Source organism: Perognathus longimembris, chromosome 28 (assembly GCF_023159225.1).
Source record: "Perognathus longimembris pacificus isolate PPM17 chromosome 28, ASM2315922v1, whole genome shotgun sequence".
NCBI lineage: Eukaryota > Metazoa > Chordata > Mammalia > Rodentia > Heteromyidae > Perognathus > Perognathus longimembris.
The window spans coordinates 17,680,177-17,705,157 of record NC_063188.1 but is presented as its reverse complement, the minus strand read 5'-3'; the positions used below and the strand labels follow the sequence as shown (position 1 = coordinate 17,705,157).

General features: G+C 39.7%; 1 protein-coding gene across 5 annotated transcripts in view; it reads right to left on the bottom strand.

Moving 5' to 3' along the window:
* Positions 1-14,275, bottom strand: part of Smarca1 (SWI/SNF related, matrix associated, actin dependent regulator of chromatin, subfamily a, member 1) — a 77,628-nt gene extending 63,353 nt beyond the window's left edge. For 4 of the 5 annotated variants that reach the window (XM_048336345.1, XM_048336350.1, XM_048336349.1 and 1 more), the window contains exons 1-5: positions 13,868-14,188; positions 6,452-6,538; positions 3,724-3,890; positions 3,303-3,403; positions 3,110-3,210 (exon numbers count right to left, since the gene is read on the bottom strand). In XM_048336345.1, coding sequence (XP_048192302.1) covers positions 3,110-3,210; positions 3,303-3,403; positions 3,724-3,890; positions 6,452-6,538; positions 13,868-14,038 — 627 coding nt within the window. In that variant the 5' untranslated portion in view covers positions 14,039-14,188. Of the gene's footprint in view, positions 1-3,109; positions 3,211-3,302; positions 3,404-3,723; positions 3,891-6,451; positions 6,539-13,867 lie in introns of all 5 variants that reach the window. The other variant, XM_048336348.1, reaches the window with a different exon arrangement.
* Between the last annotated feature and the right edge of the window lie 10,706 nt (positions 14,276-24,981).

Below are 24,981 nucleotides of genomic sequence, written 5' to 3'. Positions count from 1 at the left end.
AACCCAGGCAGGAAAGTCCTTGAGGCTCTTATCTCCAACTAACCACAAGAAAACCAAAAGTGGTCAGAGGCAGTGCCCATGGGCAAAAAAGGTCATCTACTCTAATGGACTTCTTAAGAAGTAACATACTCATCATACCAATGAGGATGTATACCTTGCAAGGCCAAGGCCCTACGTTCAATTCCCAGCACAGCAAACAGACACACAGACACACAACACACACACACACACACACACACACATTAAGCCAGATGTTGGTGGCTCATACCTACAATCCTAGCTACTTTTTTAGAAGGCTGAGATCTGAGATGACAGTTCAAAGCCAGAACCCAAGTAGAAAATATTGTGACACTCTTATCTCCAATGAATCACCAAAAACATGGAAGAGCTGTGGCTCAAGCAGCAGGGTGCCAACCTTGAGCAAAAAAGCTCAAGGATAGTGCCCAGATCTGAGTTAGAGCCCCAGTACTGGCATGCATAAACACACACACACACACCACACACACACACACACACACACACACACACACACTTGAACATGCCAGCTAACATGGGGAAAGGACCATACCTTATGCTGTCTGACCTCTGAAAACAGTTGGTGTAGGTTTAGTACACTGGTAGAGCACTTGCCTAGAATGTATGAGCCCTGACTTCTACCCCCAGCACAACAAATGAAAACAAATGAACAAATAATAAAACAGCTTTTGGATCTACTTCTAAGGAAAACATATTTTCCTTTATAAGTCTATCTATAAACCACTTTCATAGTTTAATTTTATGATAAACCCTAATAATAATGCCTCTTGAACTCAGGGCCTAGGCACTGTCCCTGACCTCTTCAGCTCAAGGCTAGTGCTCTACCACAGCACCACGTCCAGTTTTTCTGGTGGTTAATTGGAGATAAGAGTCTCATGGACTTCCCTGCCCAGGCTGGCTTTGAACAGAGATCCTCAGATCTCAGCCCCCTTTGTAGCTACGATTACAGGCAAAAGTCACCAGTTCATTATTTTGTTGTTGATGATGAATGCATACATTGGTTTTTTCTATTAAAAAGAAGCAAATTGGTGGGGGAAAATAAAGGAAGGGGTAAGACTTTCCAAAAAAATGAAATGTACTCATCACCTGACTTATGAAACAGTAATTCCTCTATACATTATATTAATAGTAACAATAAAATTACATTTGAAAAGCTAAAAAATAATAATGTCTCTTAATTGGATAGGTTTTATGGATGTTATGCTTCAAAACCTTCAAAATGGTATTGTTGGAAATACTAGTAAGGATGAAGGGAAAAAAGGAACAACCTTCATGGACTGTTGGTAGAAAATTACAACCAGTATGGAGAATCCTCAAAACATTAAAATCTGACCTACTTTAAGACGTCACCATACCACTTTTGGGCATATAACCAAATTAAAGTAAATAAATATGTGGGAAGAACAGGAAAAAAATCAAACCTACAATTAGCAGACAAAGAAATAGTAAAGTTTAGGGCATAAATTGATGAACTGGAGACTAAATATACAAAGACTCAATGAAACAAAAAGTTGGTTCTTGGAAAAAATAAATATAATTGATAAAGCCCTTGTTAATTTGACCAAAAGAGAAGTGACCCAATACAATTACAAATGAAAAAGAGAATATAACAACAAATGCTAAAGAAGTTCAAAGAAGCATAAGGAAACACTTTAGAAACATACTTAAATAACTGAAAAGTCTAGAAGAAATGGATAGATTTCAAGACACAGTTGACCTGCCAAAATTGAACCAAGAGGATAGATATAAAACATCTAGGTAGATCCACGATAAGCAATTAGATTGAAGTAGTAATAGTCTCTGAACAAAGAAAAGCCCAGACTAGATGGATTCACTGAAGTATTCTATCATTACTTCAAAGAAGAGCTAACACCAATATTCCTCAAAATCTTCCATTGGATAGAAAGGAAAGGAAAACAGTGATACTTACAAGACAATATATTGAAATAAACTATACAACTCGTGGGGGAGGGAACTGGGGAGGCAGGAGGTGGGAGAAAATGAGGGAGGAGGATAAAAAAATGAAATAAATTGATAATTTCCTGAATGATAAAAAGAGAACTGAACCCTCAAAGAATCAACAGTCCAATTAATAAATGACCTAAATAGACTTCTCAGAAGTAGTAAAAATGGCCAACAGACACATGAAGAAATGATCAACATCTCTAGCCATAAATGAAATGCAAATTAAAACAACACTGAGATTCCATCTCACCTCAGTTAGAATGGCCATCATCAAGAATTCAGAGATGGCCCAGAAGTGGGGGAAATGGTACCTTAGCACACTGTTGGTAGAAATATAAACTTGTTCAACCACTCTGGAAAGCAGTATAGAGAGTCCTCGAAACACGAAATAGAACTGTCCTATGAACTAGCAATTCCACTCCTGGGAATTTATCCAAAAGATCACAAACCAGGTTACAGTAAAGTCACCAGCCCAACCATGTTCACTGCAACCCTAGTTACTGTAGCCAGAGTATGCAATCAGCCCAGATGCACCTCAATGAATGAATGTGATTTCATTCATCCATTACAAAGAATGATATTGCATCATTTGCAAAGAAGTTGAAGGACGTGGAAAAAAATCATCTTAAGTGAAGTCAAGCCCAAAGACGCAAAAGATGCATGTTTTCTCTCATATATGAAACTTATAAATATGTAAGTAAAAACTCTGGAGTAGTATGCAAATGTACACAAATGTATTACCCAAAATAATGGTAGATTCAGGGATGGTAGAATTCTTTAGAAAAGCTAACTCACAGACCAACAAAATAAATACTATGAAATAGGAACTCAATGGGGGGATCAAGTAGAGGGAGTAGATGAATGAAGACAAGGGAGGTTGAGGGGGAATACAGTCATAAAATCCAATTCATATCCTACAAAATAATGAAAATTCAGATAAAGTGTGGGATTGGGAGACATGGGTAAGGATGATAAAAGGGGTGACATTTAGCATGATGCATTGTATTCATAAACTGTTGAATGGCAACTCCTTTGTACAACTAAAGATAATAAATAACTTATTAAAATACTAATACCTAATAATGTATTTTAATCACCAGCTCCTTACCATCTCATCAGCCAAAATACCATTGACTCCATTTTCATACAAGGAAATCAACCAGTTCAGTCCTCGAATCTGATAATCTCTCAGAGGCCCTCCTTTTACATCTGAAAAAAAAAATCAAGGAGATGTCATACATTCATCAGTACACTCAAGTCAAAGTTTATGAAAACTAAAAAGTGTGTAATGAAGTACTTACATGAAGGTGACACCTCAAATCTGATACACACATTTGATGTTTTTCGACTCTCTGACAGTAACTCTTCATCTTCTTCTTGTTCTGTACGCCTGTGGCGATTACTGAATTGAAAACAGAAAGACCTTTGTATTCACCTCACATACCAAGGTGTCAATGAAATCAGCGTTCTCTACTAACATCTTTCATGGAATAAAGGATATTGCTAGTGTCTTACTTGGAAGTTTGTAAAATTAACCAACATTTTAACTGATTGATTTCTGGTGAAGAAAATATACTCTTGTCTCCAAAACAGAGTCACATTAGTAATAACCCTATTTTATGTAAAATTTTACTAAATTAGTAAAGCCCAAAAGGAAATAGGAGAAACAGAGCAAGCAACAGGGAAAGAGAAAATGAACAAAGTAGAAGGATGCCAACATACTCTCCAACAGACATTACGCTCTGCTTTTCTTCTTTCTTAATTCGAGGACGTCCCAATTTCATGCTCAAAGGAGATGTTGGAGATTTCTGTGCTGAAGGTTGAATAAAATGTGCAAAAAGTTCTGTCTGCTTCAGTAAAAATTCAAATCTCTTTGCTCGGTCTGTTTTCTGATTTACAAAACAAAAGAAAAGAGTAGGTCTTTTTATTCACTCAAAAATATTCTGTAAATGCTTATATCACACTTACTATGTACAGTGTCATCAGTGGTTTAAACAATGTTCCATGGTTTAAACATACTAACCCATTTAATTCCCTTAAGAATAGTTACTCGTGTGATACACATTTTACAGAAAATAAAATTGTAGCACAGACAGGAGTATGGAACTTGTTGACACTTCAATAACTAGTAAATAGGATATTTTCAAACAGTTTTAGTAGAAGCCAGATGATCTGACAGAGTTAGTAAGTATCTCAACAAGAAGTAGCCTTCTTGAGGTTAAGGGGGTGAAGTCCTGTGGTTAAGCTAAGGCCCTGAGTTTAATCCCCAATACCCACTCCCAAAAAAGAAATAACCTTCTTACAGAAAACTGATCCTCTTTCCAAAATATGATTTCCTTTCCCTAAATAGTAAGAAAATTAAACATCATATATACATCTCAGTTATAGAAATTCAAATTATTGAATGATAAATAAAATGAACTCAGGATTCTTTCAAGTTGTACCTGGAAATAACTGAAATCTAAAAATACAGTATCGTTTTGTGTGAAATATTTTTAATGTCATGGTACAATAAAATAATAAACATTTGTCTCTTCAATTACAGGGATCTGGAAAACTGCATTTTAAGTTAGAATATATGAAGTTGCCCCCAAAAGAGATTTAGAAAAAGTACACACATATGTAATTCCCCCAAGGAACTGTAAAGCATCATAAATACAATAAAACTTTATTCACTATAAAAACCTTAAAAGATCAAAATACACATACATCCTTGTAGGAAAAAGAAAATCATGATGATTTTTTTTTTCAAAGTAACTTTCTGACCATGGGGTAGAGAATACATGATTGCTAATGAAAGATATGCGATTAACAGCAATAGAAACTTACAGAAGAGTTCATTGACATAAATACAAGTTAGACAAATACATTCAGATCACAAGCTGGAAAGAGGCCAAAAGCATTCCATTTTATGTTATCCTCATTGGAATGTTGTTTTTAGAGTTGTTAAAGCATTAACTGTCTCATTAGATGTGTCCTTAAAACATTAAGGCATGGAGTATTAAAAAATAACTATCAACAACCAAAAAAATGTACTTCATCTCTGCTTACTCCTATTACTGCAAAAGCAAGTCCTTAGGGAAAAAAATCAGCTTCAAACACCTGTTAACTTTTCAGTGAGTAAAGATTAAATACTTGAATAAAAAGTAACATAGTATGTGGTTACAACTAAGATTGTACTGCATAACTATGTTATTGAGCAAATATGTCTCAAAAGTGTATAATCATGTTATATATACACCTTTAACATGAAGCATTCATTCATATATGCGAACAAAGAAAACACATGAGTTTGGCTTTGTGACTGGAATTTCCTCAGGACATAAAGTTGCACTAATACTGCCACTATATTTTCATCACTCAGTGGGCAAAGTATTTTATCATAAAACATCTTATTTTGGAGCCAGGTGCTGGTGGCTCATATCTGTAAAGTCCTGGCTATTCAGGAGGCTGAGATCTGAAGATCACGGTTCAAAGTCAACCCAGGTAGCAAAGTCCATGAGATTCTTATCTCCAATTAACCACAAAAATACAAGCCAGAAGTGGAGCTGTGGTTCAAGTGGTAGAGTGCTAGCCTTGAGCACAAAAGTTCAGGGACAGAGCCCAGGACAGTTCAAGCCACAGGACTGGCACAAAAAATAGAGACATCTGTTTTTAAAAAATGATCAAACTCGGCTGGACACTGGTGTCTCAGGCCTGCAATCCTTACTCAGAAAGCCGAGATTTGAGGATCACAGTTCAAAGGCAGCCCAGGCAGGAAAGTCTGTGAGACTCCTACCTCCAATTAACCACCAGAAAACCAGAAGTGGCGCTGTGGCTCAAAGTGGTAAGAGCACTAGTTATAAGTGAAAAAGCTCAGGGACAATGCACAGGCCCTGATTTCAAGCCTCAGGACTGACAAAAAAAGAGCAAAACTTATTTTGGGCCAGACATGGTGGCTCAAGAGCAGCAGAGGATAGCAATTGGAGGCCAGCTAGGGCAAAAAGTATTTCTCAACACTCCATCTTAACCAGTGGCTGGATGTGGTAGCATCTTGTTATCCCAGATATTGTTCAAGAACAATGACTGGACACAATGGTGTGTGCCTGTTATACCGATACATAGGAAGCACAAGTAGGCAGACAGCCAAATAACCAAGGCAAACAGGGACAGGAGATGTAGCTCAAGTGGCAGAGAGCCTGCTTAGCAAGCACAAGACCCTAAGTAGCACAAAAATAAGTGAATTAATTAATAATAAAATGAAAAAGTGAAGTAAAATAATTACTTTGGGATTAAGAAAGAGCATGGGAGCTAGGTGTCAGTGGTTCATGCCTGTAATCTCAGCGCTTGGGAAGCTGAAGCAGGAGGATTGCAAGATCCAGGAGAGCCAGGGATATATACTAAGACCCTGTCTCAAATTTGTAAAAACTTAACTATAGCATTTTTCTGTCCTAGCCAAGCGTATATTTACCATTTTCTCTTCATATTCTGGGTCCATTTCCTTTTCAGATTTAGAGGCTTTAGTAGCAAGTTTGAGTTGATACGGAGAAATGTTTTTCTAGAATTCCAAAGGAAATAAATATCAGCAAAGTGTAAGGCAAGGTCTTTAAATTGGTCAATGTTCTCACTTGCAGAAAGTGAAAAGTAATCAAATAACTTAATAAATCCCTGTGGGACATGCATGGACCAATGCTGAGATCATATTATGAAGCAGGGCTTAAGATTAATCCAGTTCTGTGAAACTGAAGGCCAATAAGAAAAATCTGAAAAGCCAGAGAAATTACATTAATTAGAATAAAATCAAAGATAACACATTGAAACTTTCTGCCTATTTTTTTAGAAGTGTGGGGAAATGTGTATACACAAAATAAATGATTTAAAAATCTGGAACAGGCCAATATAACTGACCACAAACGAAAGAATTCGAGACAAGAAAATATTAATTCTCAGAAGTATTTCTCTATGTAATGTAAGCCAGTTTTTAGAAGAAACCACTGTGGTTTCTGTTCCTGAAAAGACATTTTTGAAAACTGTTTCCACAGAGTAAAACCTTTACAATTTATGTAATGAAGTGTGATCATATATTTTAAAAAAATAAATTAATAAGACTGCTTCAAACTGTTGGTTTAATTTCCTCCAACTGGAAAGAAAACTTTTAAAATATATTGTATAAATATTTTATAGAAGTGGTTTGTCAGAACTATTAACTGTTAACCATTGATATTTTTAAAGCTGTAATTTAATAAGAGCTAACATCAGTCAGTAACTTAATGACTGAAATAATCTTAGTAGCAGAAGTAGTGATATACTACACATCCTGTAATTTTAAAACAAGCTGAGCTTTGTAAATATAAGAACATATGTAGACTAAGTCTCCTTCCCTGGAAGAAATCAAATAATAAAAACAAAACTCTAACCAGTAAGATCAATGCTCAGAGTATTGAGTTGTAATACATAAGGCTTTGCAGAAGTCAAAACATAAACTTTTGTGAAAATTTTTAAAGCAGCTATATTAATTTTATCATGGTTTTTGTCCACCAGTTTTGAAAACCTACACAAAAATCAACACCAGAATGCAACCTTAAATGTAAGAAAAAATGGCCCCAGGGCTGGGAATATGGCCTTAGTGGCAAGAGTGCTTGCCTCCTATATAGGAAGCCCTGGGTTCAATTCCTCAGCACCATATATATAGAAAATGGCCAGAAGTGGCGGTGTGGCTCAAGTGGCAGAGTGCTAGCCTTGAGCAGAAAGAAGCCAGGGACAGTGCTCAGACCCAGAGTTCAAGCCCCTAGGACTGGCAAAAAGAAAAAAAATGGCCCCAATAATTAATGAATAATAGCTTCCAATTTTCACTAAAATTTTTATTTTGAAGAAATTCAAATTAAGATTATAAACTTTGACCTTGATCAGAGTCCTATGTTAAGAGCACTGAGCAGAAAATCATCTATTTACAGCATTTCATATGTATACATCACATATGTGAAATGTTCAAAATGTAATTCTTGAAGGATGGAAATAGAGAACCATGAAAATCCCTTCAAGCTCAGACTTTCAAACTGTCACATACGCTATAAATGTTATTTTATTTTCAAAGCAAGAAAACATTCATTATCAAGTTCGACATAGTGATACACTCCTGTAATCCCAGCTACTACAGGAGAGGCAAAACTAGGGGAATTGGGAGATTGGTGCCAATGCAGGCAAAGTCAATGAGACCCCACCTGGAAAATAAAATAAAAAGGCAATGGGGCATAGCTCAAATTGTAGATTGCTTGCCCACTTATATTCAGTCCCAGTACTGGCAAAACAAAAATGTTGCATCAATATCCACACTTCTTCTATCATTCCTTAAAAAAGTACATGTAATTTTTAAATGTCAAAAGAGTAACATGACATAGTCACCTCATATACACAAATATATGTGGAAAGCAGAAGCATTTTATTCATTACTTCTTTGCTTACTTTATGGTAGAATACACATTTAAAAATATATGCTAATTAAAATCCCTCATTTTGAGTAGTACTATTAAAAGTTATGCATAATTACTTAATTGGCACTATCCTCCACAACAAAATTTAAAATACCTACCTTCTCAATTCTATGTGTGTGTTCCCAAAAATTCATTTCTCATATCAGAAAGGATAAAAGATGAGCCGGTGACTCACAACTATAATCCTAGCTACTCAGGAATCTGAGATCTGAGGATCACAGTTCAAAGCCAGCCTATGCAGGAAAGTCTGTGAGACTCTCATGTCCAATTAACCACCAGAAAACGGGAAGTGATGTTGTGGCTCAAGTGGGTAGAGTGCTAGCTTAGAGCTTAAAAAGAGCTCAGGGACAGTGCCCAGGCCTAGAGTTCAAGCCCCATGACTAACAAAAAAGAAAAACAAAGAATAAAAAAGAAAAGACAAAAGATGAATAATATTCTTCAAGGATTTTACCCTCCACTAAGAGGCTTGATGCCATGCGAATATAGTACAAGATAATTTTTTAAAAGCCTCGTTTGGGCTGGGAATATGGCTTAGCAGTAGAGTACTTGCCTTGCATGCATGAAGCCCTGGGTTCTATTCCTCAGCACCAAATAAGCAGAAAGGCAGGAAGTGGCGCTGTGGCTCACGAGGTAGAGTGTTAGCCCTGAGCAAAAAGAAGCCAGGGACAGTGCCCAGGCCCTGAGTCCAAGCCCCAGAACTGGCACCAAAAAAGCCTTGTTTTAAAAACAAGGCCTATATTGGGGCTGGGGATATAGCCTAGTGGCAAGAGTGCCTGCCTCGGATACACGAGGCCCTAGGTTCGATTCCCCAGCACCACATATACAGAAAACGGCCAGAAGCGGCGCTGTGGCTCAAGTGGCGGAGTGCTAGCCTTGAGCGGGAAGAAGCCAGGGACAGTGCTCAGGCCCGGAGTCCAAGGCCCAGGACTGGCCAAAAAAAAAAACAAGGCCTATAACTTTCCACCAAAGGTATCATCTTCTAATTTCTAGTGTTAAGTCATTCAACTGTTGTTTAAACCAAATAAATTCAAGAACCAAAAGATAAGCAATAATGTATGAAACTGTAACCTCTCTGTAATTCAGTTTGATAATAAAAATATATATATATAAAAGGGGAAAAAAGTACCTAAGTGTTATAAGTCAATTCACTAAATCTCATCTACAATGTTGAACATGGAAGTACTCTCATACATTTCCACCTAATTTGATAACCTGGCTTCCCTCACCCCTGAATATGAAAGCTGTGACATGGCAAAAAACAAACAAACACAGAAAAAGGCACACCATAGACAGCAGGAAAAGATGGTGGAGGCCAGGACTTAAAATGTGTTCTGTATAGAGTGAAGCAGGGTCTCTTGCCCCTGAGGTTCAACATCACTGCCATTTTGCTATTTTACATTTGTTTGAAATTTTATGATTTTGTTACAACTATATCGTATACAATAAACTCGTAAGTTCTTCCAAAAGAAAGTAATTGAACAGGCTGGGAATATGGCCTAGTGATAGAGTTCTTGCTTCATATACATGAAGCCCTGGGTTCAATTCCTCAGGACCACATGTAGAGAAAAACCTAGAAGTGGCTCTATAGCTCAAGTTGGTAGAGTGCTAGTAGCCTTGAGCAAAAAGAAACCAAAGACAGTGCTCAGGCCCCGAGTTCAAGCCCCAGGACTGGCAAAAAGAAAGTAATTAAAGTGCTAAAGAAGTGATACCTAGCCATGTGCTGGTGATTCACTCCTATAATCCTAGCTACTCAGGAGGCTGAGATCTGAGAATTGCTGTTTGAAGCTGGCCCAGGGTAAAAGTGGAACTGTGGCTGAGTGTTTGGCTCAAAGCAACAAGTTCAAGGACAGTGCCAGGCTCTGGGTTCAAGTCCCACAACTGACAAAAAAAAGTTAACAGCTAATGACTAACAGCCTGGCAAATGAGGAAGGAGAAATTATTAAAAGTCAACAAAATATAACATGCCATATGTATGTATAAATATTGAAATATATGCGTACATATATTCATATTAATATAAGCAGGAGGAGGGGAAAGCAAAGGAGGTCTAATATGAATGTGTGAATATCGTATTGAAACTCATTGAATTGTAAAAAAAAAAAGGGGGGGCGGGGGAGAATGGCCTTGCCCCATTCATAAAGAAATGGAAGGACTTGGGAAAAAATCATACTAAGTGAAGTGTGCCAGACGCAAAAACACATAGACTCTATGGTTTACCTCATTGGTAACAATTAGTACATGTCTAGGATAATCCTAGCAGATGATTACAATAGCTCAATAGCTATGTATATATGATCACGTAAGATGATCCTAAGCAAAATGAACTTCAAGTGATAGAAACAAGCAGTTTATCATTGTTGTTGTTATTTCTAATACACTATGTGAAATTACTTCTTTTTTCTTTTATTTATCTTCCCTGTGGTTTTGCCCCTGTTGTCACTGCATTTGATTCTGGTACCCTGGGTATTGTTTATATGTTTGTCTGAATCAAGGAAGGGAAAGGAAACATCAAAATGGTGAGACAGAGGGTAAAAGGTTACAAGACAATATGTAGCAAACCAACTGTACAACTTGGTGAGGGGGAGGGAAAACTGGGGAGAGAAGGTGGGATAAAAATGAAAGAGGAGCTAACAAATTTGACAAGAAACATACTACCCTAGTATGGAACTGTAACTACTCTGTATATCACAATATGTATATGACAATAAAAGTTTTTTTTAAGGGCGGGTAAAAGGGGTGATTAATAGAAGGGGTGAATGTGAACAAAGTATATTATCACAAAAAGGTCTTTTCTACAATTAATATATGCTAATAAAGAATCAACACAATAGTATGAGTCTGAGAAGCAGTTTTTTAAAGCAAACAACCTGCTGGATCTCAAGTGTCTGTATCACACTACAATAACTATGAGAAAAAAGTAACCTTTTTGCCGCACCTGGCTACATATTTTACATTTTAAAGTTTTAAAAATAAACCAAGCCGGATGCCGGTGGCTCACACCTGTAATCCTAGATACTCAAGAGGCTGAGATCTGAGGATTGCTATTCAAAACCAGCCCAGGCCAGTCCTGAAAGTCTGTTTTTGATCGGTCGTGGGGCTTGATTTAGGTCCTAGACACTGCTGTTGAGCAATTTGGCTCAGGGCTAGCACTGTACCACTTTGAGCCACAGCTCCACTTGAGGCTTTCTGGTGGTTAATTGGCGTTTAGGAGGCTCACAGACTTTCTGTTGGGGGCTGGGCATCGAACTGTGATCCTTAGATCTCAGCCTCTTGAGTAGCCAGGATTGCTGGCTTCAAAATGTAATCCTCAAAGCTCAGCCTCGTGAATAGCTAGGATTAGGGGGGGCCTGAGCCAACAGAGCCATCAGCACCAGAGAATGAGAAACTCTTTATCTCTATCAAAAAAGCCAGCAGTGGAGCTATGTATTGCTCAAACCCCCCAGGACTAGAGAGGAGGAAAAAAGTGCAGGGACTACAATAGTAAGCTTATTCAGGAAGTGCCTATCATTGTAGCAAATTATTTTATTTCCCCTATACTGACACCACAAATAAAGTACCATCTCAGCAATTTCTAATAATGCCATAGAGTTCCTGAATATATTGGTATCAACTCTGTGCTTACCATTTAAGTTTTTCTTAATTGATTTCTCAGTCTTTTCACAATTCAAAATACTTACACATTGTGGAAATTCGAGTTTAGCCTTTCCATTCACGCAGCATAGAAAATAAAAGTTATTTAGACACACTACATATCCCAATACATGATTTATATCGATGTTTAGTATTTAGCCCAGGTTTAATCGTAGTGACGCAGGCGCTGCAGAGATCTTTTTTTTTTTTTTTCTTCCGTTCATGAGGCTTGAACTCTAGACCTGGGCGCTGTCCCACAGTTCTTCGGCTCAAGGCTAGATCTCTACCACTTTGAGCCACAGCGCCACTTCCTGCACAGATCTTAAGTAGTGGGATTTCCACGGCTTCACTCAGTACTACAATTGTCCTTCTGTTTGGTCAACCTCCTAAGAGTTGAGCAACTGAATTAAAAGTTAGTGTTTCAATTGAACGCAAAAGGTGTTACTTTCCTAGAAAAGCATTTCTTCTAGTCCTATAGTAGCATAATGACTCAGACAAAGCCGCTTGAGGTCTCTGAAGCACAATTTTAATTACCTTCCGTTTTTTTAAATTGGAATGCCTACTCTTAAATGGGTGAAAGCCCACCCATGAACAATCCATGCTGTATTTTCTATACATAAAATGTCCTTATGCTGTCTCCTATTATCAATGTCAATTTTTGAAAGCATTTCATACCTCTGTTTGCATGACTCGGCCCGTGTGAAATATGCTTTATGGAGAGAATTGGTACTCTGTGGATTTGGCTTTAAAAGGTATGACAGCGGACCCTTTATCTACATGAGTAGCTGCTCATCCTGGAGACTGGGTTATTACAAAGTAAATAAATAAATAAAACACGAAGAAAAAGGAGAGAAAGAAACCTGCGTGTTTAGGAACCAGCAGCGCCCACTAGGAGAGGGAAGCGGAAGCTTGGAAACCTTGGGGCCGGGTTGGGGGACCATCTGGGTGGCCCAGGAGGGAAACAGTACACTGTCGGGGGCGGGGCAGGAGAGGATGAGAGCGCAAACGTCGGAAATTTTCCTCAAGCAGCATGCATGTGTGGGGTACGCACGACGCCAGAGCTTTTGACACCCCTGCCTCAGCAGGCGGGAGAGCAAACCTACAAGGGAGGGGATTTTTTTCTTTTATTGTATTCAATCTAAAAGATCGACACTGCCAATCAAATAAGTGTCTTCGCTGTCATCCGTTGGTCTCTCCTCACCAGGAGCACTTTGATATTCAGATTACAAAAATAAGCTGCAGCCAAAAGCTCATTTAGCGCGAGTGTGGGATTGAAGGGCCCAGATTTCCCAGGCAGAGGCCGACGGGAAGGCGGGGGAGAGCGAGCGCTCAAGCGAGAGGAGAGAAGGTTTTTGCTTGCGCTGCCCCAACACCCCCCCCCCCCCCCGCACACACTCCTTGACCCCAGTTCCAGGGAGGCAGAGGGGGCCTGCGGCTGTGCTAGGGTTCTGGCGCCCCAGGATAACACCATCACTCCACCCCCTCGCCGTGCTCGCCCGCGCCCCGCCCCCGCCCTCCAGGCGGCTCCAAGGAAAGGGGGAGGGGAGTGAATGCGAGATTGTTTCACCGCCCCCACACTCGCCGCTCCCCCACGCTCCCGCCATCCCCCCCACTGCCGCGTTTCTCTCCCACTCCCGCCGCCCCCATCGCAGGCGTGCTCCGCGAGTACCTGTCGGCGCCGAACCGTCAGGCTTTGGGCCCCTCGGAGGGGCCAAGCTCGGGATTTATCCACCATGCAACACATACACACCCCCTTTCCTATTTACCTCCTTCTTTTCTCCCTTCTCCGGGGTCGCGATCGCTTCGGTGGCCTCGGTAGCCGGTTCCTCGTCCTTAAAGGTGGACGGCCCCGGTTGCTCATCCTCTGAGACCACGATAGCTGCGGTTGCATCCGAGACTGCCACGGTGGCTGCCGCTGCAGCGGCGTCCGACTCCATGGCGTTGGAGCGGGAACGAGAATGGGGGAGATGAGGAAGGGGATGAGGCTCCTGGGCGGCGGCAGCGGCAGCAGCAGCGGCTGCACTGGGAAGCGCTGGAAGGAGGCAAGAGGGTGGGGAATCACTCCGGTTCCAACCCCTTTACTCGGCCCCCCTTCTTTAAATAACCCTCAACCCTGCCCCACTTCCGTCCACCCACCCTACGTCACGGCCTTACCCCCACCCCCATCATCCTCCCCTCTCATCTACCCCCCCTAAACGATCGCGAGACTCCCACTCCCCATGCACTGCCCAGGCCGGACCTCAACAACCAACTGTTGCGGGAGTGTGGGGCGCAAGCAGGGGTGGAGTCGGGAGGCGGGAGGCGGGAACGCAAAGCCATCAGCCTCCGAAAAAAATCGCCTTTCCCACACGCCCCCCGCCGTAAGCTTGAGTTCGTCTCCCAGATGTGTGCCAAGCGAATCCTCTTTCCCTTAAATCTGCTCTTTGTACCCCGGGCGCTCTCCCGTTCTTGCACAAAGAACTTTTTCGTGAACCTTTAACTATATTGTACAACATCGTTCTCGATCCGCAAACCCTCAAACCCCTCCGCAACTGCGCGTCGGTCCCTAAAGGAACCATATTACTACTGTAGTCCCACTCCTAAATTCCACAGAAAAAGTAGCTGCCCTGGAATCTCTTGATGGCAAGTACATACTTCCAAAGCAAAAACCTGAATCCTAAGTTTCACATATTTGTTTCAACTCAGATGACCAGTATGCTGGAGTTCTTCCTTTGCCTTTGCCACTGATTTTTTTTTTTTTTTTTTTTGTCGGTCATGAGGCTTGAACTCCGGGCCTGGGGGGCTGTCCCTCAGCTCTTGCTCGAGGCTACCGCTCTACCACTTTGAGCCACGCCCCCACTACTGATTATTTTTTGTACCTAATTGGAGACAAAGAATCTTACGGACTTTCCAGCTCCTGCTGCGCCATGCCTCCACTACTGGTTATTATTTTGTAGCTAATTGGAAGCAAAGACTCTTAAGGACTTTCCTGCTCCAGCTAGCTTCGAACCTGAGTTACTAGGATTACAGGTGTCAGCCACCAGTACCAGGCGTTGCCACTGAAATTTAAAATAACTCCTCAAACAAGAAATTTTAAAACTGAGGACAACATATGATACGTACTTAGCAATAATAATTGTGTGGAACACCTGAAATTTTTCTTTTAGTTGGAGTTCTATTCACATGCTCATACTTTCATCATTATCCAATACCTATAAATAAACATGACCAAGGATGTAAAAAGTACTTTGTGAAAGGTTCAACAGCGTGCAAATGTAATGATTAAACATTGCTATAGGACTCAAGGTGCAGTGACGGGTAGTAGGTCTGCAAAGCAAGAGCAATGCCCTGCATTCAAACTATTCAAGAAATTCCAACATTGCTTTTATGTTTCATTTTGTATACCAAACAACCATCTGAAAGCATGCAATTTCCAAATGATGCAAATACCTTCTAAAGTAAAAACACATAACTTCCCATGGCATAGATTGCTAAACTATCAGTCTGAAATGTGGTATGAGTTCAGCAAAAAAGATACTGTGTAACTGATGCCGAATACATACATATACACACATTCCCCCAGGACTCATACACTAAATTCTTTTATGCTTTAAAACTATGAAATCGTAATATAAAAGAAACTTCTTTTCTTTTTTAGCTCTTTAAGGGCATTTACACCTTGGTGTAAATGAATATTAGATCTTGTCCAGAGACTGGTTTAGAAAGAGAAAAACAGGCAGTGGGGAAAAACCCAAAAGACTGATAGGGTGTGTGCATGAGAGACGAGATGCTGGTGGTACTAGCTTCCTTCTGATTCTGTATGTTCACGTTTACTTTAGATTCCCTTGTCCTCTATTGCTGAAGTTTCTCGTTTTACAGCACAAAGATATGCTATCCAGTGGACATAGTGTCTCAGCTTAAAAACAGCTGATATCTCTGGAGCATCACCTTCAGGAGAAACCAAATGGAACACAACTAAGTCACTTAACCAGTTGTTTGAAAATTAATTTTTTTCTTTTAAAATTTGCAGGTCTGTTAAGGAATGAGCTACAAAGTATGAAGTCTCACCAAAGAGAAGCTGGAGTCTTTCAGATAGACATCCTGTCTCTTCCTAACCACATGTGCTGTTGACTTAGTCGCCAAGGGGTCTTTGCTGGACAAGCTGGAATAGGACAGAGGGGAAGAATGCTGAAATACGTGTGTCACCTGACTACACTGGAGAAATGCCCTTTCATACAGCAGCAATGGGAGGAATTCTTTTTGCACCAAATAGAGGCTAAGGAAAGAAAGATAAGATTCCCCTCCCTTCATGTTCCCTAGGACCTCAAAGTACAATGGTATGAGAAATATTTGTTGTGCATTGATGTGTTCCTGTTTGTAAGGTTACATTGTTCCACTGGATTTCTTATTGCCAGTATAGAGTCTTAGTTACATGCACTTTTGTGAGGAAATCTAGAAAACTCACATACCTTTATGTTATCTTTTGTGGGGAAACTTGTGACCCACATTACAAAAAAAAAGAAAAAGAAAGAAATTTCCAAGCTGATTTTGGGGACAAAACATATTTATCAATTGGCAATTTTCCATGTACATATAATGTGGTCCTTCCTTTTCAAGAACACACGACTAAAAGTGCTACCAAGTGTGTGTATTTGGCTAGAAAGGTCTATGCTTACTCAATAGATCTTGCCAAGGGATCCATGTAAATATTGCCCTTTAGCTTATGGCTAACAGCTGCTATTTACAGAGCATGCACTATCCTTATTTACAGATCTACCTGAATTCATGATCCAGTAGACTTTCTTCAACAAGCCACTCCTTTTCTGATCCTACCCCCACACCTTGCTACATCTGCTACTATGTTTACCATGGTATATATTTCTTTCATTTGGATAGGTCTTTGATTGCTCTACCCCCTTGGGGTTGGAGAAAAAAGCAAATATTTATTTTTTTAAAAGCTGGAGACCATACTTGAGAATCTCAATACTAATCTCAGTCATCTGTACAATATATATGTCCATTTTGGTAGGTTTTGAACATTGACAATATTGAATAGTTATTTTGACATAGCCAAATTGGTTTAGAAACTATGAGAATGCATGTCCATTGGTGATATTAAACAATTTTATGAATTTTGTAAATGCAAAGCCAAGAACTTGGTGTTCTTTTTCTAATCCTGTATCTGAAACTTGTCATTGAAACCACAGTATGACTTAAGACCACATTGTTATCCCACTGATCAACGTTCTTGCAAAGCTAGTACAAGGAGTCTGGTCACAGTATCTTGCTTACAGCTATAGTAGCATTCTATTTATGTCACTTACCTTTCTCAATATTTTTATTTTTAAAGACATATGACCCAGTGGTACATGTCTATAATCCTATCTACTCGGGAGGTTGAAATCTGAAGATCACAGTTCAAAGCCAGCCCAGGCAAGAAAATTGGTAAGACTTTATTTTATTTTTTATTTTATTTTATTCTTTTTTTTTTTTTTTTTTTTTTTTGCTAGTCCTGGGGCTTGCACTCTGCCACTTGAGCCACAGCGCCACTTCTGGCCATTTTCTATATATGTGGTGCTGGGGAATTGAACCCAGGGTTTGCCACTAGGCCATATTCCCAGCTCCAGTAAGACTTTTATCTCCAATTAACCAGCAAAGAACCAGAACTGGAAGTATAGACCAAGTGGTTGATTGCCAGATTTGAGTAAAAGAAGCTGAGAGACAATGCACACATGCCCTGAGTTCAAGCCCCAGAACTGGTATAAAAAGATATGATAGTGGCATTCTTGAAAACATCCTAGGTAGAGGAAAAGTAATGGCAGTATGCTCTACTATTTCTCTCCCTTCCACTAGTGTAGCAGGTACTATGCTAGAAAAATGTAAATTTAGAATGAATAAATCACTTAAGACTTCATAGCTAATAAGAGGCAAAGCCACAGACTGGCTATTGAATTACCAGACTGACTCAAAACCTCATTTTCCCACTTCACCTAGTTCCCTGTTTCTTCATAGGGCTTCTTACTTTACAGTGGAAATCTTAATGAGAAAACAACTAAAAACCATTTCTTATCTATAAAATAGGGACATTAATATTTCTTTTTCATGAGACTCTTTTCTTTCTGTTTATGTCATACTGAGGAATCAAATCGAGGGCTTCATGCATGCTAGGCAAGCACTCTACCACTAAGCCATATTCTCAGCCCCAGGGACACTAATATTTCATGAAGTTCTTGGGAGGAATAGCAATGTCACAAGCTAAGAAACTAGCACCAAAAATCAGAAACAAGAATATTCTTTTTTTTTTTTTTTGCTGGTCTTAGGGCTTGAACTCAGGGCCTGGGTGCTGTCCCTGAGCTCTTGGGCTCAAGGCTAGCACTCTACCCCTTGAGCCACATCTCCATCCCCAGCTTTTTTGTTTTGGTAATTTATTGGAGATATGAGACTCATGGACTTTCCTTCCCCGGACTGACTATGAATAGCTAGGATTACAGGCGTGAGCCACTACCACCCAGCTAAGAATATTCCTAATAACTTTTATTTGTGATGTCCAATAATGGAACTACCAAATATTTATCAACTGGAGAATTAATTGTGATATAGTCCCACAATGGAATACTATATACCAGTGAAATGAATGGCATCTATATGCTACCACATAAATGATATAATATTGAAATAAAGTACAAAATAGTATGTATTATATGATCCCAAAAGATCAATCTATCTAAACTATATTCATAAATGGTACAAAATGAAAACAAAGGGATGACTATCAAAATACCATGATAGTGGTTATGTTCAGGAGTGATAGAAAAGAAGGAAAACACTTTTTCCTGTGGTGTCAAAGATCAAACACATAGCGTGTACATTCTCAGCAAATGCTCTATCACTGAGTGAAATCTCTAGCCCAAGCTTCAAAATGTTAATGTCCAGTATGGCACATACTTTGACCAATTGAGAGACAGAAGCTTTTTTTTCTTTCCTGCTGATGCTGTAGCTTGAACTCAGTACTTGGATGCTGCCTCTGAGCTTTTTTTGCTCAGGGCTAGTGCTCTACTACTTGAGCCACAGTTCCACTTCCAGCTAATGATTAATGGGAGATAAGAGTCTCACAGACTTTCCTGCCAGGACTGACTTCAAAGTGCAATCCTCAGATTTTAGCCTCCTGAGTAACTAGGATTACAGGCATGAACTGCCTGCAACCAGCTAAGTCAGAAGCTTTTTATGGAATTGGAGGTGGAATTGAAGTGATAAAGAGCCACCGACAAAGGGACAACAATGTATGATTTCTTGACTCAGGAACAAGTTACATGAACATTTGCTTTAAAATTATTTGTAGAACTATGCATATCTCTTATGCACATTAAAGGAAGGAAAATGTGGACATACTACAGGAAAATAAAGACACAGCTGTTTCATAAACATTTACAGTAAAAAGTGTGAGTATAAAGGGCTGAGTGATAAGAATGATCAGAGCCCATCAGGCTCATTCATTCTGTAATAATATGTTACAAAACAAGCCTTGAGAAGTTTCAGGACATTTTATAAAGAGGTACATCGAGATCCTGTTACTCAGAAGAGGAACCATTGCTTTCCACCTGAGAGATGTCAGAGTAAAGCTTCAAAGAACAAGAGAAATTGAAGAATAGAGGCGAGCAATGAAGAAATACATGATTCCAGCAGCTGCAGTCACAGGCGACTGTGGGAAAGACAGATCAACACTAAGAAGGAAGACATAGCACTTGATTAAAAAAAATTGAATTGAAAAGCCAGGTGCTACTGGTTCACATCTATAATCCTAGCTACTCAGGAGGCTAAAATTTGAGGATAGAGGTTCAAAACATGAGCAGAAAAGTGCATGAGACTCTTATTTCCAATTAACCACCAGAAAACTAGAAGTGGTGCTATGGGTCGAAGTGGTAGAACACTAGCTTTGATCAAAAGAGTTTCAGGCCAAGAGTTCAAGCCCCATGACCACCACCAACAACAACAAAACCAAACATTGGAACTGGATACTGATGGTTCATGCCTGTAATCCTCAGGATGCTGAGATCTAAGAATCACAGTTCAAGACCAAACCTGGGTTAAAAAAATGGGAGAGGGGGCTAGGAATGTGGCTTAGTGGGAAAGTGCTCACCTAGCATGCTCAAAGCCCTGGGTTTGATTCCTCAGCACCACATAAACAGAAAAACCAGAACTGATGCTGTGGCTCAAGAGGTAGACTGCTAGCCTGGAGCAAAAAAGAAGCCAGGGAACGTGCTCAGGTCCTGAGTCCAAGCCCTAAGACCGGCAGAAAGAAAGAGAGAAGAGAAAGAAAGAAAGAAAGAAAGAAAGAAAGAAAGAAAGAAAGAAAGAAAGAAAGAAAGAAAGAAAGAAAGAGAGAGAGAGAGAGAAAGAAAGAAAGAAAGAGAGAAAGAAAGAAAGAGAGAGAGAAAGAGAGAGAAAGAAAGAGAGAGAGAAAGAGAGAGAGAGAGAGAAAGAAAGAAAGAGAAAAGTCTGAGATTCTTATCTCTAAGCATTGTTTGTTAAAAACAAAAGTTGAAAGTGAAATTGTATCTCAATTAGAGCGCTAGCCTTGAGTTCATGCCCCAGAACCAGTGCAAAACAATTTTAATTAAAAATTAAATTGATTAGTGCAGTATTCACCCTTAGGAGAATTCTAAGTCATTTGTAAATTTCTATAAGGGATACGGTGAACAAGTACCAATGGAAATGATAGTGTTGCCTATTTCTCATGGCTATGGCAAGACAGACAGTTCACAGGCACTTTACACTGCTAGTAGGTATCTGGACTTGATTTGAGAGGCGCCATTTGACTTGAGAACAATGATCTAGACTTGTCTACATAAAACTCGGTCAATTCAATATTTGGAGATCTTTTAGTAATTTCATATTTAAACTCGGATTGAAGATTCACCATCTCCTCCTTCATAATCCTATATTGACGTTGAATTCCAGGGTTCATGTAAGAATAAAATAACAGTGGTAGAAAAGAGAAGCCAACTTACATTTTTGCTATAGTTGTCACTGACTTACCTGTTCATGCTGTTATCCTTATTAAGATAGTCAAACCCTTCTCAGACAGATAGGAGCATGGACTATATTGCCCTCCAACACAGCTTCATCTTGGTAGGACCACAAGACCCACAAATGCCATTCTTTTCCTCTTTACCTCCTTCTTATCACTTCTGAGAGATTTATCTGTTGGACATGGAAGGCTGTTGTGAGAAACTAATATGATTTTTTTTTCTGTGCCAGTACTAGGGCTTGAATTCAGGGCCTGGGCCCTATCCCTGAGCTTTTTTCACTCAAGGGTGGCACTCTGTCACATGACCCACAGGCTCCGTGTTTGGCTTTTTGTTGGTTAATTGGAGATAACAGTCTTTCTAATTAGTCTGCCTGGGATGACTTTGAACCATTTTACCCAGATCTCAGCCTCCTGAGTAGCTAGTGTTAAGAGTGAGCTGTTGGCAACCAGCCATAACATGTCTTGATCAGCAAGAACTCTGCCCAGATCTACATAAATCATCACACGGTATTCATCACAGTGCTGATTAAACATTGCTAGAACCTGTAACATTTATAGACAAAAATTTCTCAGAGGATCTGATGTTTGGAATTCTTCGATTCAGTGCTTTTAAAAAAACATTGCATTAATCATTTTTATGTTTTGTTTCTAAGTGATATCTCTAATCTCATCATTTTCTTTACACATGTGAATAATTTTTATTCCCAATAAGTGAGAAAGCAAATTGAATTTAGCCCTCTCTGGGTTTCCAAAGTACTTGAGAAATTTTTATGTGCTACCTAAGAATTTTGATCAGCTTAAGGGTCTGATGAGTATCATCTTGAGAATGTGTAGACGTTTTATCGTTTATGCTCTGGATTTCAACATCAGTATCTATCTGATTCTTTGGGGATATATTTTAAGCATCTTATGACCATTTTTATAATTTAATAATCTATGAAGGTCAAAAACAAGTGTTCAGGTGATCAACTAAATACCCATCAGGTTGCTACTAAGCACTGTACATGTTCAATGCCAATGGGAATGATGAACAGAGGATAAATTTTGTAATAAATGGTCCTATATGGTAACTCGGGGAAAATGGAAAAATACATTCATGGTCTGGGGATGTTGCTCAGTGACAGAATGCCAGGCTAGTTACACAAGTCTATGGGTTGTATTGTGAGCCCCAGCACCAAAACAAATATAACAATAAAGAAAAACATATTCAAGAGAGATCTTTGAATCCTAAAAGGCCAGGCTGGCTCTATTGTAGTCTCACAGTTCAGCATTTCTAGTTTCTTTTTCTTTTCTTTTCTTTTTTTTTTTTTTTTTTTTTTTGCCAGTGCTGGGGCTTGGACTCAGAGCCGGAGCACTATTCCTGGCTTCTTTTTGCTCAAGGCTAGCACTCTGCCACTTGAGCCACAGCGCCACCTCTGGCCGTTTTCTATATAGGTGGTGCTGAGCAGTCAAACCTAGGGCTTCATGTATGTAGGCAAGCACTCTACCACTAGGCCATATTCCCAGCCCCCATGTCTAGTTTCTGAAAGAGGATGCTGATAGAGCTTGTATTCACAAAATAGTAAAAAGAGTCTCATCAGTCCTATAATCCTAGCTAGTCAGAAGGCTGGGATTTGAGGATAGGGGTTCAAAGCCAGCCTGGGCAGAAAAGTCCATGAGACTAATCTCTAAGAAACTACTAAGAAAAAGCAGGAAGTAGCACTGTGGCTCAAGTGGTAGAGCACTAGCCTGGAGCACAAAGCGGCTCAGGGACAGTGCCCAGGCTCCGAGTTCAAACTCAGGACTCCCTACCCCCCCCCCCAAAAAAAGTAGCCAGGGTAGGAATAAAGTAGAAAAGGAGGAAGTGAGACTTTAAATGGCAGAATAAGGATGTTGACGGCACCCTAAAGAGGCCAGTTTCTCCTGTCTGCTGGGCCTCTCACTATCTTACCAGAATAGATCATAGCCTATGGCTCTAAGTAATGAGCCTTTCTTGTTGCAATTTTTTTTTGCTGGTCCTGAGGCTTGAACTCTGGACCTGGGCACTCACCCAGCCCTTTTGCTCAAGGCTAGCACTCTATTACTTGAGCCAAAGAGCCACTTCAGGCATTTGCTGTGATTTAACTGCCCAGGCTAGCTTCATACTGTGATCCTCAGATCTCAGTCCCATGAGTAGCTAGAATTACAGGGGTGAGCCATCAACACCTAGCTTCACTGCAAATTCTATATGGGATTAAAATAGTCAGGGCTGGAAATTTGGCTCAAGTGGTAGTGTGCCAGCCTCAAATGTTTGAGGATTTGAGTTCAAACCTCAATACCAAAAAAAAAAAGTTAGAAATTTTGAGCCATACTCTGGTGGCTCATACATGTAATCCTAGCTACCCAAAAGACTGCTATCTGAGGACTGAGGTTCAAAGGCAGCCCAGACAGAAATGTCTGTGAGACTCTTGTCACCATTTAACCACCAAAAAGATGAAAGTGGAGCTAGGCTCAAGTGGTAGTGCACTAGCCTTGAATGAAAAAGCTAAGGGACAGCTCCCAGCCCCCGAGTTCACGCCCCAGGACTAGCATACCAAAAAACAAAAGAGAGAAAAATATGTAATTAATATAGACATGTATAACTAAAAATACAACACCAAAATGTAAACCAGAATTATTGAAATAAAAACAGCAGTTTCTTCTTTATACTGCTTTGCATGAAAAGCAATATCAATGTTGGATTTGTGTACTTTTCGACTAATGGTGATTTAAAAATCCATGAATCATTTATGCCTCTACTCAGCCTGCCTTCCAGTAGCCTCTGGGGGCTGACTCACCTATGTGAAATCTTCCCAGCCTCATCTGTGTTAGGCGGGCTTGGTTTTGTCTTTGCAGGCCCAAGCACTCTCCCTTGTGTAGGCTTCAGCCAGCATCATATTAAATGTATTCAAATGCATCCACATCTTGCATTAAACTTTTATATTTTGCTATAAATTTTTGAAAGGCTTTGGTAATTTTGCTCTGGAAATTGTCTGTGCATAACTAATTTAATTTATAATAGCTATGGTTTCTCTATAGTAATTATGCAGTTTTGAGATGTGAAAAGATCCAGCCTAAAAATCTATTTTCAAATATCATGAGCTTTAGGGTTGGAGATATGTAGCTCAGTGGTCTGCCAGGGCTTGGGTATAAGAGAATGAAAAACATCACAAGAAAAACACCAGAGTACCACAAACAACAAACAAATAGAATGAGACAGGAAACAAATTGCCCAATAAATAAACTTGGTATAATATATTGTTTTGTAACCATTTAATTAAATTTATTTTATTATTATTTTCTTTTTGGCAGTACGGGGGTTTGAACACAGATCTATACTTGTTAGGCAAGTTATTATCTTTTCTGTTAGTATTTGACTGCCTTGAGATGTTAAAGATGTTTTGTCTCTCTTCTGGGGACGAAACTTATGGTCTCCTGCATGCTAGCCATGTGCCTAACCACTGAGCCAAGTCACCTGCTCAAGCTTTCATTTAAAAAAATTGTCTATGGAAATACTGAGATTCTATATATTTGGTCATAGTTGTTTAATGGATCAAATGCGGCCACTCAATTTATGGGAAGGCTGGAAAATGTTAGGAAACTTGAGTCATGAGGCTACTACACTAAAGAAAGGGCAGAAAACGACCTCAACAAACCAGATGAACTTTAGTGGAAAGTTGAAGAGAGATGCCATGGTGACCTGAGCAGAGTCAGGAGACCTGAGGCATGGCATAATGGCTTCAGGGTGAAAAGAAAATTATCCCAGAAAACCACAAGACCATAGACAAGTCAGTAGAGCAAACGAGTTTATTGCCAGCAGGCCAAGTTCCCACAGAGGAGTAAAGGAATTGGCCCAGAACTCTCTCTCAGGGGATC